Source organism: Pezoporus wallicus, unplaced genomic scaffold, assembly GCF_028554395.1.
Source record: "Pezoporus wallicus isolate ANWC-B61680 ecotype Strahan unplaced genomic scaffold, APGP_CSIRO_Pwel_v1 contig_6807, whole genome shotgun sequence".
Taxonomy (NCBI): Eukaryota; Metazoa; Chordata; class Aves; order Psittaciformes; family Psittacidae; genus Pezoporus; species Pezoporus wallicus.
The window spans coordinates 2300538-2318136 of record NW_026636431.1 but is presented as its reverse complement, the minus strand read 5'-3'; the positions used below and the strand labels follow the sequence as shown (position 1 = coordinate 2318136).

At 39.2% G+C, this 17599-nt stretch overlaps 1 protein-coding gene across 2 annotated transcripts in view; it reads right to left on the bottom strand.

Annotated features, from left to right (window-relative positions):
- Positions 1–2972: 2972 nt before the first annotated feature.
- Positions 2973–17599, bottom strand: part of ACVR2A (activin A receptor type 2A) — a 68509-nt gene continuing 53882 nt past the window's right edge. For both annotated transcript variants that reach the window (XM_057400275.1, XM_057400276.1), the window contains 7 exons: positions 13107–13250; positions 11706–11849; positions 9928–10073; positions 8764–8878; positions 7343–7481; positions 4815–4945; positions 2973–3829 (listed from right to left, as the gene is read on the bottom strand). In XM_057400275.1, the coding sequence (XP_057256258.1) occupies positions 3635–3829; positions 4815–4945; positions 7343–7481; positions 8764–8878; positions 9928–10073; positions 11706–11849; positions 13107–13250 (1014 nt within the window). In that variant the 3' untranslated portion in view covers positions 2973–3634. The remainder of the gene's footprint in view (positions 3830–4814; positions 4946–7342; positions 7482–8763; positions 8879–9927; positions 10074–11705; positions 11850–13106; positions 13251–17599) is intronic.

Sequence of the window (17599 nt, the reverse complement as noted above, 5' to 3'; positions counted from 1 at the left end):
CCCTGCCAACATTTTAACTGCAGGATTTTTCCATTCTCTTTGGGTGTTACTTTTGGCCAAGTATGCTCTGTCCTCCCTGTGTCACAATATGAGAAAAGGCATATGCAAGTCATAGTAGTCACATTTTTTATTTTAACTTTTTGGGGGAGTGGGGGAGAAAGAGTATACATTTCTATTTGTACAATATTTAACAATCACTTTATTGAGGGGCAAGGGGGGGTTGGTTTGTTTTTAGTACTTGCAGAAAAACAGCAAGTACCTTTTGACAGTAGTACAACAACCTGTGCCCAAAACACTGACAAATACAAAGAGTAAAGTTAAAATAATTGCTTACCAAAATCTCGAGAGGTAACGAATAGTATATGGACTGAAACGGCATTAAAAAAATAAAAACAAACAAAAACCCCAAAAAGAAGTACTGCTGGTTGAGTATCTGAGGTAAATGATGTTCCATCAAGGATGCTACGTCAATCATTTTGCCCAGGAACATATATTGCAGCTTTCTGCACTTTGTACCAAATGTTCCTAATGAAAGGAAATCCATTAAGAAAAGATTAAAGAGAAGCTGGAGAAAGAGCAAACTAGCAACCCTGGCTGTCCTGTTAAACGCCAGTCAGACCAGGAGAAGGCTGGTGACTGGCCACAATTTAGTGTTAGCGCACCCAACATTGGCGTTTAAAAACCACACTAACCTTCTAAAATCTCAACTGGCAGGAGCACAGTGGTGGATTCCAGTCCTCAAGGTGTAGTTTGGAATATCGTCACCAACAACAGCTCTACTTCAACAGCAACTGGGGCATGGGCTCTGCTCTGAAACGCTATAGTACAAATTCATGCAGGGTGCAGTACAGAAGCATCTTGCCCTGTAATGTTACGCGTGGAGTTGTGTACGGTTGAAGCTTCTGGGTAGGCCCGGATGGCAGCAGGTCTGGGTCGGGGTTTCAGGAGATGTGGCTTAATGCTATGCACAAGGCACAAGCTGCTCCTCACCAGCCACAGGACCTGGTGACCCTCAGGAGCTCATGGCCACAGGACCTCAAGGGACAATGGCCACCACCTGCTGGTATATCACAGCAGACACTCCACTGGCACCAGCCTTACCAAACCCTGCCCTCTACCCCTGCACAGTGCCATGAGCTCCTGTGCAAGCAGCTGCACACAGCAGCTCTGAGGACATGGATTATTTTTAGCAATCATGTTAAAAGCACTTACTTACACTATGAACACCCTTTTCATATTGACACTTACTTAAAACCCAGGAACCTGGGAGCAGCACAGCATTTAACTAGGGAGAACCAAAGGCAGCTTTAAAATGCAAAGACAAGTTGTCTCAGTTCTCCTGCTGCCTTGTTTGCCACGTGAGGGAGCACAGACCAGTCCCCACCATGTCTGCTGCAGGCACCTGCAGCTGCTGAAGTTTGAAGGGTGACATCACAATGATGTGTATTCTATACCCAACCAATTTTTCCATTGCATCTTGAGTAACACATTATTAAACAATCTGCATTGACTCCAGTTTTGCTACTGAAGGGTTACAACTCATTAGGAGCACCAGCAATGTATGAATGGGTTCTTACTTGTTCAGAACTCAGCAGCTACGTTCACCTCCTACTGTGTGCATAAAGTAACACCCCTGAATTAAAAATGGAAGCTAAAGGAAAGCATCAATCTAAGAACTGGCCACAAACTAAGTTTCTTTCTTTTTATAGCCAAGCCGAGCACCACCAAGTTGCACCAGAGCATGTTTCCCCTGCTGCAGGACAGCACAGGCCAGGCAGGCAGCACTGCACACACAGGCAGGTGTCACTGCTGCACCCTTCTCCCCTCCCTGCCACCAGCCAACAGTACCTTAGGTCCTTTTCACCCATAAGGTTTCTTACTGTTCCTAGAAGGTCAGTTTGTGTACTTGTAAAACAAAGAACCTGTGGCTGCATGGATCAGTTTTCACACAGCATTCCCAGTGAGCTCCTCACTGCAGCATTAGCAGCTTCTTTCAAAAGACGCTGAACACACGATGTAAAAACAAAGAAAACACTGAGGGAGCACACAGCACGCTATCAGCTCTTGTAGGTTCTGCGCTCTAGAGGTTTATAAAGCTTCTTTTACTTGGAAGTTTGTGTAAGGGATCAAATAGGTGTAAGTCAAACAGAACTTCTGAGAAGCGCTTTGGCACCTACCAACCTACCAGTCGCTTTGCAATTTAAATAAGGCCCAACTTCCTAAACTCAAAAAGAAAGTTAGAGTTGTAAAAGCAATTTCACTGGGTTTTCCTCAGTTTTTGAGAGTCTATGCTATGGACACTGGTATTCGTTACCTCTAAACAGTCACTGTATATTTTAAGTTATAGCTAAATTTTCCCTGAAATTTGTAAGCATTCATAATCTGAAACCTGTGGCTAGCATTTTTCACGTGACTCCAGGACAAACCTGCACCTGCAAATGACATCAAGTCTCACTGATAAGATGGCACCAAGTGTTAAGTAGATCTCAAAGCAGAGGGGTAAAGAATTTGGGGTAACTGAGCTTCCTGAGGTGATCCTGAAACAGCGATACAGAACCCACTGCATACTGTTTAGTGAAACAGAAAACATGCTATGCAGACCTTGTCACAAACATAAATAGGAAAAAGACTTTAAAAAAAAAAGAACAAGAATTCAGAGCTTTCCAGTGTCACAGCTCACAGAAAATTAAAAAAGTCATGCTTAAGTTTTCAAATATTCCTCAGACACAGCAAACCTAAATAGTATTCAGTTAAATAAATGCATGAGATACTCTGGGAAGCGGAGGTAAGAGAAAAGCTTTAAACTAAAAGAGGAAGGAAAATTTTGTTTCAATAAACAGCACTTTTTTTTTTTTTTATACACAACAAGCTAGTACAAGGAAAGGCTAAAACACTGCTTTAGGAATGGCCATTTACTATCGGCACAAAGCATAGCTTACCCTTTTTAAATAACACAGTGAATTTGCAATACATCATTTACAAAACACGGATCGATTTATTCAAATTTTGTTAGTGTTGTCAATCTCATAATTTAGCAGAGGTGGAACTGAGGTATACCTTGTTGAGGGAGGTTAAGTAATACTTGGAAGCCTCTTTGCTATAACCCACTTGATTACTTTTGTTTATGTACACAGAACAGCAGCACACTAAACATTCACAAGCTGTGTCATAGTCGCATTACAATAGTCATTTTTATAAACAACGGCAAATGCAATAAAAACAAGTTACCCTTTTTTTTTTAAATCTGAAATGAAATGTTTGATTTAAAAAAAATAACAGTAGTTCATTTAAGGAATTAGTCTCTTCTGACAGGTATTAAGAAATTGGGCGTCAGTTTTTAAAATGCTTGATTAGCCAGAACAGGTCTGTATTCTTCATGTAAGTTCCTTAACTGCATGTCACCGTTTCTCAGTCACGTGTCCTTCAGGTGTACACAGGGAATGCAGAAAGTCTCAGGGATCCGTGTTTGGGAGGAGGAAGGGAAAAATAAAGGAAAAACACCTCTTAATGCTGTTCCAGAGAGACTTACCATTCTTCTCACGCAGCAAACAGTAATGACGTGAGCAGTCCCCTTAGCTTTAGCAGCTCCAGTGAAGAGTCCGGTGGTCAGTTCCGTGACCAGTGCAACTATCTATCATAGACTGGATTCTTTGGGAGGAAAGTCAACATTTGTCACCATTGTGACCACAGTCACAATATCCTCTGTTGTTATAATGTTAGTTAATTTTTGCATCTGAATAATACGTTCTTCTACGCAGCCTGCTGACAACCTGGCTTCCGCATCATGATCCCAGCATTCCTCTATGGTTTCACAAAGCATTGCCATTCCCTGTGGGCAAACAAAGCGAAGTAAAAAAAGAATGGTATACACAGCTAGCAGCAAGTTTTAAGAAGTGATCAGAATCTAGCAATTTAATAGAAAATTGCATTTCCACAGAACAGTTTCAGTTGGAAGTGACCTTAAATCTCATCTAGTTCCAAACCCTGTCCCATGGGCAGGGACACCTTCCACTGGGCCAGGTTGCTCAGAGCCCCGTTCAGCCTGGCTTTGAACACTGCCAGGGATGGGGCAGCCACAGCTTCGCTGGGCAACCTGTGCCAGGGCCTCACCACCCTCACAGGGAAGAACTTCCTCATACTGAGTTTAAACCACTCCTCTCCAGCTTTCTTGTCGCCCCCTTCAGGCACTGGAAGCTGCTCTAAGGTCTCACTGGAGCCTTCTCTTCTCCAGGCTGAACCAGCCCAGCTCTCTCAGCCTGCCTCCATAGGAGAGGTGCTCCAGCCCTCAGAACATCTTCGTGGCTTCCTCTGGACTTGCTCCAACAGGTCCGCATTCCTCCTGCTCCCCTTGAAGAGTGCTAGGAATCAGCAGTGGTGTTACTGCAAGTCTCCAGCCATGAAGCAGACCTGGGAATCATAGAATTCCTCCCTAACTAATCCCAGATATTTCTCATACAACACTGCTTATCCTATATAGCAGTGTTCAGTTTATAGCATTCCTGTAGTAATCAAGGCTATTAGCTCTTAAATATACTAACTTGTGCATTCAAAAGTAAACCTCAAAAATCTTTCATCAAAATAGTGAAAGATAAGTAAAATTACAAAAAAAAAAAAAAAAAAAATCACTCTTTAATCACTCAGAATATTTTAAGATTAAGAACATCCCAGTTTACAGTCCATTTAATTCTTTTACTGGAATTACTAAACTTACATTCTTCCTTAAAGGCAGCAGTATGAACAGAACACCGGATTAACAAAATCTGAAATTCAAATCCTGACAGAACACTGCAGAATGTGGTTGTGTAACGACTTACAGCATGTTTTTGCCAGCATTCTCTTAAAACAGGTCTCTTCTTTTTATGAACTACAACTTCCTGCATGTCTTCGAGGGAGGGATGCTGGCCAATTTCTTCCTCAAATGGCAACATGTACTCATCTACTGGGCCTAAAGACAAAAAAAAAAGAATTTAACCCACAAATTTTGCTTGAAAAAAGAACAACAACAAAAAACCAAAAACCTGATATCCGAGCAGTGCAGTCCGCAGTGAGACTCTTCGGGAGCAGTTTGCTTCCCACTGCCATTCAAGGCTCGTCCTGTGGCAGATTAGCAGCAAGCAGTGACTAGGATTCTAAGTAAGCACATTTTCAGGAGCCACCAGCCTCTGCTCCCCGGCGTGTGGCAGCCGAGTGCAGCTCCCGGCCCGGCTCCCCTGCAGCTGAAACCTTGGGAGCACACGGGCGGAGGGGGGCGCTCGGATCCGCGGCTTCTCCCCCACCTCCGCCAACAAACCCCAGCCGGGAGAAGAGACATCTTCGTCCCTCATTCAAGCGCGGGCTCCCGCGGTGTCTCATTACCAAGCAGGCGCCCGATCGCCGCTTTTGAGTGTCACCAATACCACAGATGCTACAAAAGACAAGTTTGCAACAGCAACTGCTGCATCCCTCTGCAAAAGAAGCATGCTGCCGCCTCCTTCAATCCACACAGGCCAGGACGTAACTGCTATTGTTGCAAGCTAAGCCTAACGGTCATCATTAACTGGATGAGAGGGACAAGGTTTACAGGCTTTACAGATTTTACGCACTCAGATAAATGTCTGAAAAAAACCTAAAGTGAAGAGAGAAGAAATGAATGTACACTATGGATGAGGCCAGTGAAACAAACCAGGCACCTTCTGAAAAAGACAACAAACCCCAAACACATTTGAAGAGTGAAAACAGCAGCTGCGACTGCAGAGCTACACCAGGCTGTGTTTCAGGAAGGCTGCTCTCCTTAACTGCAGTCTCCTTTACCTTCTGGAGTAATAACTACAATGCCAGAAACCTCTGACACATCTCTAATAGGAGGTATGTACGTATGTTTTACAGTACAGGAAAAAAATCAATACAGAATGTGGGCAGCCTGAGAGATGTGTGCAAGATTGTGTCAATCCTGTTAGTAAACAGGTTAACATTTTAAAAAGGGTAAAATCTCCCCAGTGGCATTTCCTCTCCACGAGGAAATGTCTGAAGCAGAAAAGCACTGCTTGGAGCAGAAAAACACAGTATGGCCATGTACTGATCTGCTGAGGTCTCCAACCCATCTTGGATTTTCACACAGACAGCTGTCAGCTTCACTGGGCTCCATCAAGGGAGCTTATGACAACCATCATAAGCTTGTCTCACTAGCCCAACTGAGTCAGTCACCTTTACTCGGTTGAATTTAGCTGCTTCAGACTGTACTGAAAATGCAACTTTCTCCCAAACAAAAAATGGTTTTGAGCCCTGTCTTTTACCTTGTTCTTGATTAACCCCAACTTATTCTGGGCACCCAAAAAAGATCTCCATTCACAAAATTTAAAGACTATGCATACTTGAAAAGGGTTTCTTTTCTTGGTAGTGCAAAAACTGGATCCAGCAGTCTGCTTTATGAGAAAAACACCTGTGATGGATCCATAGCTAACAAGTATCAGCTGTGGATTTGTCAGACCTTGCTGAATTTTCAATCTTTAAGCTATTGACAATTATCGAGAAGTTCTGACATCATATGAGCTGAACCAATGTTACATCAGTGACAATGAAGACAAAGGGAGGGCAGGGAAGCTCTGAACCTACATGAAACAGGCTCACTCAGGCACCTACGGTTAAACCAGACACAGCAACTTTTCTATGTCCTGCTGCTGACAGCTGACCTCCTGATGCACTGAGGAGCAGTTTCCTAAGATGAAGGGCCAAGGAGGAATCTTGCATATGCTGATGAACAGCTAGAAAATGGTTAACCTCATCAATGCTCTCTGCAATAAAATATATGCCAACCTATGAAAAATGCTTCATGTCTTTCAGCCTTGTAATTCCCTCACTGACAATCTTTGACATTAGGAAGTGTTTATGCCTGTCTTCCACAGGCAGCACTACGAGGTTGTTCTCCAGACGCTAAGGTATACAGCAGGAGACATCAGTTTTTCAGCAGGTGCTGGTGGGATATCTCAGTTACTAAGGTTAATCTCATCTGAGCTTTCGTTTATGAAAAGAAGCAATAATAAACTAACTGGCACTAAAACTGTCAGGCTGAACTTGTAAGAAATCAAACATACTAGGTGGGGCACTCCACAGTAAATCTCCCTCTCCCTTACCATGACCAGCTGGAGAAATGCAACAGGTATCCATGTATCAAGGGACACCAAGTACAGAAGAGACTAAATTATGAAGTGACTACATGATGTCAGTGTTGCCTTAATTTCCCCACAAAACTACCACCCTTATGAAATTTTATTACATACATCTAATCCATCTGCCAGTTTCCTGCTTTAAATACACCTCTCACAAGTTACACAAAATATTTACACAAATTGAATATGTTCCTTACCATCTGAGGCGGTACAGCGTGATGCCAATTCCCAGAGGACTAATCCCATGGCATACATATCTATTCTCAAAAACGCATCCCTTTGGAAGTTTATAGCCCCTTCGAGTACCTCAGGAGCCATATACCTTCGTGTACCAACCTTGAAAGACAATAAAGCACAAAAACTTGTACACCAAGAAATCAAACAAGACCACTACCGCCACACTACCTAGTACTGTTGTAATAATGCTGGTGACCAGCACCATTTTTTGGTCCAAGATTAGAAAACAGCCATGGTTATCCTCACTTAGGACTAAATCTTGGCAGTTCCTTGTATTCTTATATCCAAGTGTAAGTAAAAGGAATTAGAAAAAATCGTACAGAATGGGCCCTATAAAGGATACAAAGCAGGAAAATCTGAACAGATTTAAAAATAAGACATCTGTGTAACAATTCAACGTATTTGCCACTGCCATTCTACAGTTGATCTACTTGAAGATGTGCTTTCTTACTGAAGGCGGGCTGGGCTACACAATCTTTAACGGTCCCTTCTAACCCAAACCATTCTATGGTTCTGTGATTTTTTCATGTCATAAGGACATGAAATGTGCTTATGTTCCTCCTTGTGACAGGAGCAGTAATAAAAGGAAAAGGAAAACTAGCTACTAGAGTGCAATTTATACTGAGAAAGTTACATGAAGTCACTTGCACAAAACTGGCTATTATATTAAAACTTCAGGGATATCCATTCTCTGTGGCTACAGTCAATGATGAAATTATGTCCTCCAAATAAATCAGAACTTGTCTGGTGCCAAAACAGGATTTTCTTCACTATTTAAACCTTTGCAGTAATAGCTATGTTTCTCTTCAGCAGTTTTACTGAGGTTTTATAATCTTACTGTATGGCTTTTTTGTCACTCAACAATGAATTGTGGCCTTCTCCCTAAAATTAAACATACTTTGTTTTCCAGAAACTATAATGCTCTAAGCTCAAGTCTGTTATTTTAAAGGTACATGGTACAAAACCAGCTTCCTTGCATGACCAGTGCTTGATTAGTAGTACTGTTGTCATTTTAGCGAAGTGACTGTTGCTACGTCAGAAAGTTAGAAACTGGCTGCCAGTGTCATTCCTCAGTTTCTGCACAGTGTTTCAGAACAATGAATAAAACATGGCAAATAGACCAAATCCTCTACTAAGAGCCAAAACAAGGGGAAAGACAGAGGCCATGTAATAAGATGGGGGGAAGGCTCTGATCTGTAATTATCTAAACTGTTTCATTTGTAGCTTGTGAGAAGAAAACATAAATTACCAGATTCCTTAAAGGTCAACAAAGACAAGGTTGATGATACAGTATCCTGTGCATGAAGAACACCTGAACTACTGATTTCCATTCACATGCAGTTAACGGTTGTAACATTTATGTAAATAAATCAGTGTTTACCTGTCCATGTGTATCCCCTGCAGATTTTCCAGCCTCAAACTTTAAAGCTAGACCGAAATCAGCAATACAAGCTGTAAGATTATTTTTCAGCAGCACATTCTTGCTTTTGATGTCCCTTTCAAGTTAAGGAAAAAAAAATATAAATATTGAGCTCTAGAGCATAAAATACATAAAGTTCTAAGAAAAAAGTAAAACAATAAACCCCAAAAATGTTATAATGCAAAAGGCAATAAAGTTATAGATAAGCATTCCATTTAAACAACAAAATAATAATAACAGAATAATAATAAAACCTAGGAGTACATTTGCACAACTTTATTCTTACGGAAATATATGAGACAGCAACTATCACTTAATGCTTAAAATACACACAGATTTGTAAGCATGTTATAGAACAGAAACAGAATAAAGAGTTACTGCAGGCTTCTATTACAACTACATTTTGTTTGTTTAAATAACACAAGACAAAACACTTTGGAAAAAAAAAAGAATTGTCATTGTTTCTAGCAAGGAGATACATCATCTCCTGAAGAAAGAAAAGGCAATGGACAGATTGCCATCTGTCCTGTGTGTACCGCTGCCTTCCCTTTTACACCTCCCCCCCCCCCCCCATTCCTTTACCATCAGTACCATCAGTCAAGCAGTTTTGCCATGACATTACAAATTCTGCAAAATCTGTATTTCTCTTACTCTGTATCTCCATCTTTTCATTTGGTTACCACTATCATTTCAGCTCTAGTGTTCTATATTTACCTCATTTAAAAAAAAACAACTAGCAATTACAATCAACAATAGGCATAACATGCTTACAGTAACAGTTTCTGTTTGAAGCATTCAGTATCATCTAAAGTTATGTATGTTAAGTGTTTCAGTTGTTTCAGATAGCTATAATGCTAATTATTTCATATACCACATAGGGTACTTAATTAACTGTATAGAAAATGAAATTGTGGCATTATCACAATCACCACATCAAGGTCTATAAACCATCAGCTAGATTTCTGTTTAGGCTGAGCAGGCTTTTCTTACGAGGCTCTCAACAATTCCGGAAGGAAGGTATCAGGGAGTAATCATGTAAATACTTCCTCTCTATCCATCTTTCACATCCTTTAGCTCAAAGTTGAATACTAACAATCACCTGAAAACATTTTACATATACTATACCTATGTGAGATGGCAGGCTTATGTCCATCTTTTAGCCCTGGTATATCCTCATGAAGATAAGCCAAGCCTCTAGCCATAGTCTGAGCTATGTGACAGAGCTCATTCCAAGAAACCACATTAGCCTTGAGAAAGTCTGTTAATGAACCCTGCATGGAAAAAAAACAGCAAAACCAGAATATCAACAATTACAGGACCAATTTCATTCTCATCTACTCATAAACAAAAATTCTAGTTGGCCTCCATCACTGAGGAACACAATGCACCTGGCTGCCTTTCTCTGTTTTCTGATAAATCATGTAATTATACACATACATACACAAACAACTGCTAGTTTAAACAACAAAAAAATAACATTTGCATTGTCTCTAGTCCATGAATGGAATCAAGGTGGCTCTACACATCACCTCTACAAGCAAAAAGTGCAGTGAGCTCAAGTACAGTGGCACACTTGACAATGAACTGCACTCAGCTGTGTCAGAAATGGGAGCTAGACTTTAGACATTTTAACTCTTTATAAAGAGAACCCTTTTTACAAGCATGATTTATCATCTTCCAGGAACAGGAAATTACAGGTTAGATTCACCTTCAAGAATCTTACTGGACTGTGTACAACCATTCTTTAGGAGCTTTAATAGCCTGTCTTTTCTTGTGGATCAACAACAGAAACTCCAGTTTCACAACATAGTTTCAGAGTGAAACATACACTCTGAATAAAGTGATAATATAAAGTAAAATATATTCAATGTAAAGCTCTTCTCTTCAGAGTCACTTCTATAGCGCACTCTATACACACGTTTTCACAGATTTACATATTATCCAGATTGTGAGATGTCACTGTGTCACATGTTGCTGTGTGAAAAGCCAAAAGGGAAAAATTAACAAAGAGCTGTCAAAGTGTAGAGGCTATACTTCAAAAATAAAACTAAAAATCCTATTTTCCATCAGTTATCTCAGATGCCATCTTTCCAACAGAAACAGCATTTTCTTTTAAACTCTTACAGACCTTTCAGAAAGGCAAATTAGTTTATTATCTACTTATCATGGAGATCTGTCAAAAAACGTAAATGGTTGCATAGTTCTAGTCTTCTAAATTATTAGAGCAGAGGCATAAGTGGGACAAAAATGAGAGGATGAAGAATTTAACATTCAGTACTAAAAATATGATCTATGACCTAACCGTAATGCACTAAAATGTCCCTATTTTCTCCAATCTGCTACAGGTAACATCGTCCTAAAGCGTCCCTGCTGTGCCACTGCTAAGTTTAAGTTAGGGTGTCTTGGCTTCCCACCTCTTTTTGTACTTAAAACTCTGTGACAGTTATATGCATTTAAAAAAAAAATCTAGGTGGCTAATATATATTAAATATATTAAGAATATGTTCACTGTTTTATATTTATTAATGTTTCTTACCATGATTATAACGATAGAATGGATACATATTACTTCACTCTTACAGACTCAAATCAACTAACACAAGTAAAATAAAAATAAAAAAACAAAGTCTCTGCAAGATGCAGTTTATTGAATTTATATATAATTAGACGGGAAATATTAAAAAATACATGTTCTAAAAAGCAAAAAGGTAGAATGATTTGTTTCAATAACATTGCCTCTTAAATCCAGCATCTCCTCATAGCCAATGAAAAGAGACAAGCTAAGAGTAAGCAAAAACTCTTTTAAATTTTATTTCTTAACTGTCTCAAGTTCACATTCGTAAGAAATTTCTAAGGCCATAATCACAAAATAAAAGAGCTATTATGCTGAGAATTAAACATACCTTCTCATGAAATGCTGTAATTAACCAGAGATCAACATCAATGCTAGTGCCTCGCTTCTCTGCGCCAATGAACTGCAAAATATTGTCATGTTTCATCCCAGGTAAACTGTAAATTTCATATTCGTTCTGCCATGACTGTTTGTCCTTTAAACAAAGAACACAAACCACATTAATACCACAATAATGAGTACAAGAGGTACTTGAGGTACTTTCCCTGACAGACATTACCATCCACAATTTACCATGCATTTGTAAGTGACCTGTCAAAATAACTAAAACCTTTTTTTTGGGGGGGGGGGGGGGGGGGGGGGGGGGGGGGGCAAAGACAGGCTTTACAGGGCAAAGAAAGCAAGCATGCTGTATGGTATTAACAATTACAAATGTTTAGACTAATAACTATGCTACAAACTACTGATCTAACATATAAAGAAATGATAAAAAACTGTCTTAACATGTATTACATATTCACATTTAGTGGAAAACTGTCTGAAAAAAACTTAACTCGTTGTAAACAAATCATCAGCTGCTGAAAACAACCTTAGCTATCACAGGTATGAACCATGGCAACACAGAAATCTGTAGATCAAGACTGGAGTCTACATAAGGCAAATCATTACAGTATCTTTCATCTTAAGAGCATAGTTCAATTTTTGTATTTTATAAATCTGTAACAACCCCATAAAGAATTAGAAACAGGTTTTCCTTAGTCTTCAATATAGCTTATATTGTTCTGATGGCCAAAACCAGCATAAATACATGCCTTTTCTCCTAGAAGGATAAGAAACTGCAGATGTATTTATTCAGCAAGTCACACTTGGTTAATCATCAGAAAACACAAGCACATTTTTTTCACCTCAAACAGCAGTGAGTATTTTAAGTTGATTTAAAATCTATCCTAATGTAATTGCATATGATCACTTTGTGTTCTTTAACTAGACTGGACCTGAAAATTATGAGCAAAATCTATTCTAAACATAGCTTTTAGAGGGTACTTGCTGGGAAGCAAGTATTTCAATTATATTTAATTTGAGCAATCACCTTATAGGCTTGCATTTCAGGGCAATCCTTCTAAGTACAATTTAATTTGAAAAATATTGTCTAGTTTTTCTCATCTGATGAAAAGATGTGTGAGACTTACTTAAAACTCTTCACACCAAGTAAGTATTTTTATGACTAGAAGTATGAAAGTTCCACTGAGCTTACTTCAGTAATATGCTTGTTGCATTAAAATACTTATTTTAATTCAATAAAGCTCTACCTGCCCATTTTTCAGCTCAACATTTCCATCTAGATTTACATTATATATTGAAAAATGTCTAAAAAGCCTCTTATTGTGACTAAAAAAGCTGTTTAACATTATGATATTACAAGCAACACAGGACATTAAGAACTTCTGCTTACCTGAATAGGGAATATTTTGACTGCAACATACTCGTTTAGTAGTTGAGCTTTCCATACGCAACCAAATCTTCCCCTAGCTTTGATCTCTAGTAACTGCAATGGCTTCAAACCCATCAATGGTGAAGGTGGTGGTGGTCCAGGATCCTGAAATCAGGTTAAACTCATTAATGAATTTAGTTATTATATGTGCTATCTATGATGACAGCCCTAAAAATAAATGCTTGTAAACTGCAAGAGATTTGTATTAGGTACTCAACCCCCTTACATCAAATTATCTCAAAACAAACCAGAAACAACCCAGCAGCCCTTCTCCGCAGGAAAGTAAAATGAAATTGTAAAACATGCTCAGAATTAATGTGTGACAGCATACCAACAGTTACAGTATGAATCTAACCATGTGAAAAAGCAGAGCAGAAATGAAGGAAAAAAGATAATCAAGCTTTACTTGTTACTTTTTTCAAGACAATCAAAATAAGCACCTTTGATACATTTAAGGCTTGGGTTTTTGGTTTGTTTATTGGACATACACATGATCCTTTCAAACCTTCAGTTCAATGATCTGGTGACTTAACTCTACAAAGCCATTAACTCCATTTCTGAGTGACTGACTCTGCAACCCTCAGATATCATCTGGGAAGCAGATGAGGTCTACATCAGCAGATTGGATGGGGGCAGCAGTGCAGAGCTGGAGTGTATCCCCTCACTGTCTGCAGTGACCACATACTGGTTGAGTTCTCACAAGCCATCTGAGCTGACACCAGCACAGCTCTCTAATTCAGTAATTCTACTGTTTATGGGAGACATGAGGTTGCAAACCAAGATGAGGGCAGGCCATGCTACTAACAAGGTCCTCCAGTACATCGCAATTTTTTTTCATTCAGGCCCCACTGAACCACATGCATAGAGCAGGTATTTGGCACAGGAAACCAAGTATCATCACCTCCAGTCAGCCCTCCAAGCTACACTAATGGTGGTGTGAAGAACGACAGCATCAATGCTGCAACCTACCAATCCATTTTAACTGCTCCCAACTTTTGCTAATGTAGATAGCTAATAACTTACTGAAATACAAGTACTTGGCTGTACCCCAGAAACAGAACTAGAATTAAATTTAAGAGATCCCCTTGTCATATCTCACAGTGTTTGTACTCTATTGAGGGGCCAGCCCACCAGTTGCTTTTCAAATATGACAGCACAGGCTAGGAAGCACAACTGCAAGTGAGGCAGAGCTTCCACACAGCTATCCATATAACCACCAATATTTCTTCAGATCTAAACAATTTCCCTTTCTGGGAAAGAAAACGTGAAGGCTTAAGGAATACCCTGTATTTTGTATTTTATACATCTCTTACATATCCTGTACCATGCACATCATCTGACTGTAAGAAGTAGATTTTTTAACTTTCTTGCCAAAGGCATGCTTCTATCTGGGCTGTCCTCTTTTCTCCAGCCTTTCATGGTGGATTAGCTGTACTTACGTAAGCTTCTTCCCTACCATGAACAAATGCATCAGACCCATATACAAATGCTTTTGCATGGAAGAATGTCACTCTATGCACAGAACATGATTGTCTTCTGTACGATCCCTGTTTTTTGCAGGAAGGTAAGTCAAGTTCTAGTGTATAGTGGTCACCAAGCAGAATTACCAACACTGTCAACACAAGACACGGCTCCACTTTCCTTTTGCAGTCCCCCAGATACGTTTAAACCACAATTTGTTCTTCAGTCCCAATTTCTACAGAGAACTGTCGATGTCAGTGGCAGGGGTGATAGCTTGGGAGTACACTGCCAGATCACACAGATGGGAAGAGGGTGAATGACTGCTTTTACTGGCAGTGCACGACTATGGAGACCAGAAAACTGCACCACAACTCTCAGTATCACGCATGAAAGAAACAAACATACAAATGAAAGTTAGGTGTTGCTTTTAAATGATATTCCCCCCTGCAAAATACAATTAAAAAAAAAACCAAAAGTCTACTGTTCAAAAAAGTCTCTATAATATATGTTTGGCTTCTCAACTTTTTCCCAAAGCAGTCCCAGCTGTAATACTGGTTTAAAGAGAGAGAATGAAAAAACACTGGAGGAGCTGCTTCCACAAAACAAATGAGAGTACTCTAAAGTTAAGTATTAGAGCACTTCAGTGAACAACAAAAAATCTTGTGCATGTTAAAGACACATCTTCTGAAGAACGTGGTTTTAAGTATACTTTACTATTCTGAGAATGGAGACAAGTACTTCTGTATTGAACATAGAATTTTGAGTAGTTTAAGTGCAGGAATAAAATAACCATTCACTTGTTTCTTATTAAGCAACAAATATATCCTTAAAGAATAACAAGCTTTGAGGACAGAGTTATAGCAATTTAAAGAAGCTGTAACCTAATTCCACAAATTAGTAACTGTAAAAGAAACTATAATGTTTTAAATTCAAATTAATAGACACATTACAATACTGCCTTCAAACAAATATGAAATCCTTTTGCAAATTTGACAGCAACAGATGCTTAAATCTGTTACATCAAAATTGCTGAGTTTAAAGTGGGCAAGTGAAAATATAGAAAATGAAGTTTCAGAGTTAAGTTTTCCCTCCAATGCTGACTTTCATTCAGTACCAAAGCCCTTTATATGAATATTCCACACACCAGGGAAATCACTGTCCTTAATTTGTAATAGTTACAGTTCCAAGGGAAACTGGAAACAAGATGCCCAAATCTACTCACAAAAGCCAACTAACTCTTAACTGTTATTTTAAAGAATCCTGAGCACTGTGCAGCATCTGGGGATTTAACATCCGTTAATTAAACAAGCTTTTAAAGTTCTGAACCTAGCAACTTGCCTAAATTGAGAGAACGATTTATGGGAAGTAACACCTTTGCTTTAGTAGCTAGAACCTCCATTCCTTTCTATATCCTCCACCAAAACATCTGCTGACATTCTGAAGCACACTAGATGATTCTTTATTTCTTGACAATCCAGCAAATGATCACTTAATAGTTCTCAAATATTTGGTGGAAAAAATTGCACTATCATGAGAGAAGGCACTAACTCCTCAATAAGAAGAGGCCAGCAATAACTGGTGCTTTTTACTTTCACATTAGACCATGATACTTTTCATATACCTGAATTTCTTATTTCCTAAAAAATGCTGGCATTTCAAAGTATTTTTCCACTACCTTATACAGCAACCTCCTGTGGTTCCCTGCACATTTCCCTTTTGTGTTGAAACACTTCTATGAAGTCAGAACTTTTGGTGTGCTTATGAAGCAGCAACACACACCCACACACATAAATCAAAACAAACCCAGACTTAAAATGTAAAGTGTAATTGCCTTCTGTTAACATAACTAAAAAGAATAGTTTTCCAGTTTATTATTTTAACAACTTTGTTAAAATCAACAGGCATTTACTCTAAATCTATAGGTACTATTTTTGTATAGCAACATTCTTTCACAATATTTTAAACTTGCTCTACTTCTAAGCAAAAATGTTTAATATGCCATAGGCATAATTATTTTTGTATGGCTTTTTAAAATCATCTCTGTGTTGCCAAGGATGATGATATAATGTGAGTATAGCTATAATGTGCACATATTAGTCTAACAGCCCGCCACAGCTGTCAAAAAATCAGCACCCAATTTTCCATTCCTGAACCTTCCCTGCCCCTTTCCTTGGACCGATTCTGGCATTGGTTTGACGATACCACAAATCAAGGCGATACACTATACTGCCAGAAAGCTTTTCTTTTGGGGGGTTTGTTTGTTTGTGTGTGTGTGTGTGTTTTCTGTTTGGGGTTTTGTTGTTTGGTTGGTTTTTTTTGTTTGTTTGTTTTGGTTTTGTTTTTAAAATCAGGTAGTTTGGCAAATTGAATCAGTTTGCAGCAACATCCAGGTTAAGGCAAAAAGCACTGCAAGGCAGAGGGAAGAGGGGCTCCCTCTTTTGGTAGCAGTGAGTCACTGGCCCATCTCACTTCGTCCACACTATACCTTCTCAAAGCCACTCTGTCCTAACCCCAGGGCAGTTCACAAAGGCAACAGGAGCAGAAACACTCCTGCCACACAATCATCTACTGCTAGGGGGAAAATGAGAAGCAGCTATGTCTGCAAAAAGTACTTCAACTAACAAAGTCATATGATGCATTCTACTTGGACAACTTTGGACAACTCTTCCTATAGGTCAATGCCGTCAATCCTTAACACCATAAGTTCATGTTGCATGTTCATCTCAAAATCATGGACATCTAGTTATGTTGTACACTCCAAGCTTTTCAAATCTCAAACAAGACTTTTTTGGTTCTGATTTTTATAGCTGGGAATTCCAGTCAGCTGCCAGGTAGTGCATACTAGTCATACCAGAAAAAGAACAGAGGGAAAATATATTCATGGAAGAATGGTAACTTACAGAAATAGGTTTCCTTAAGTGCCTTCAAGAATAGATCTTAAGATCAAAGAGAAGCTTAACAAACATAAAACTACAAATCCCTTCCAAATATGA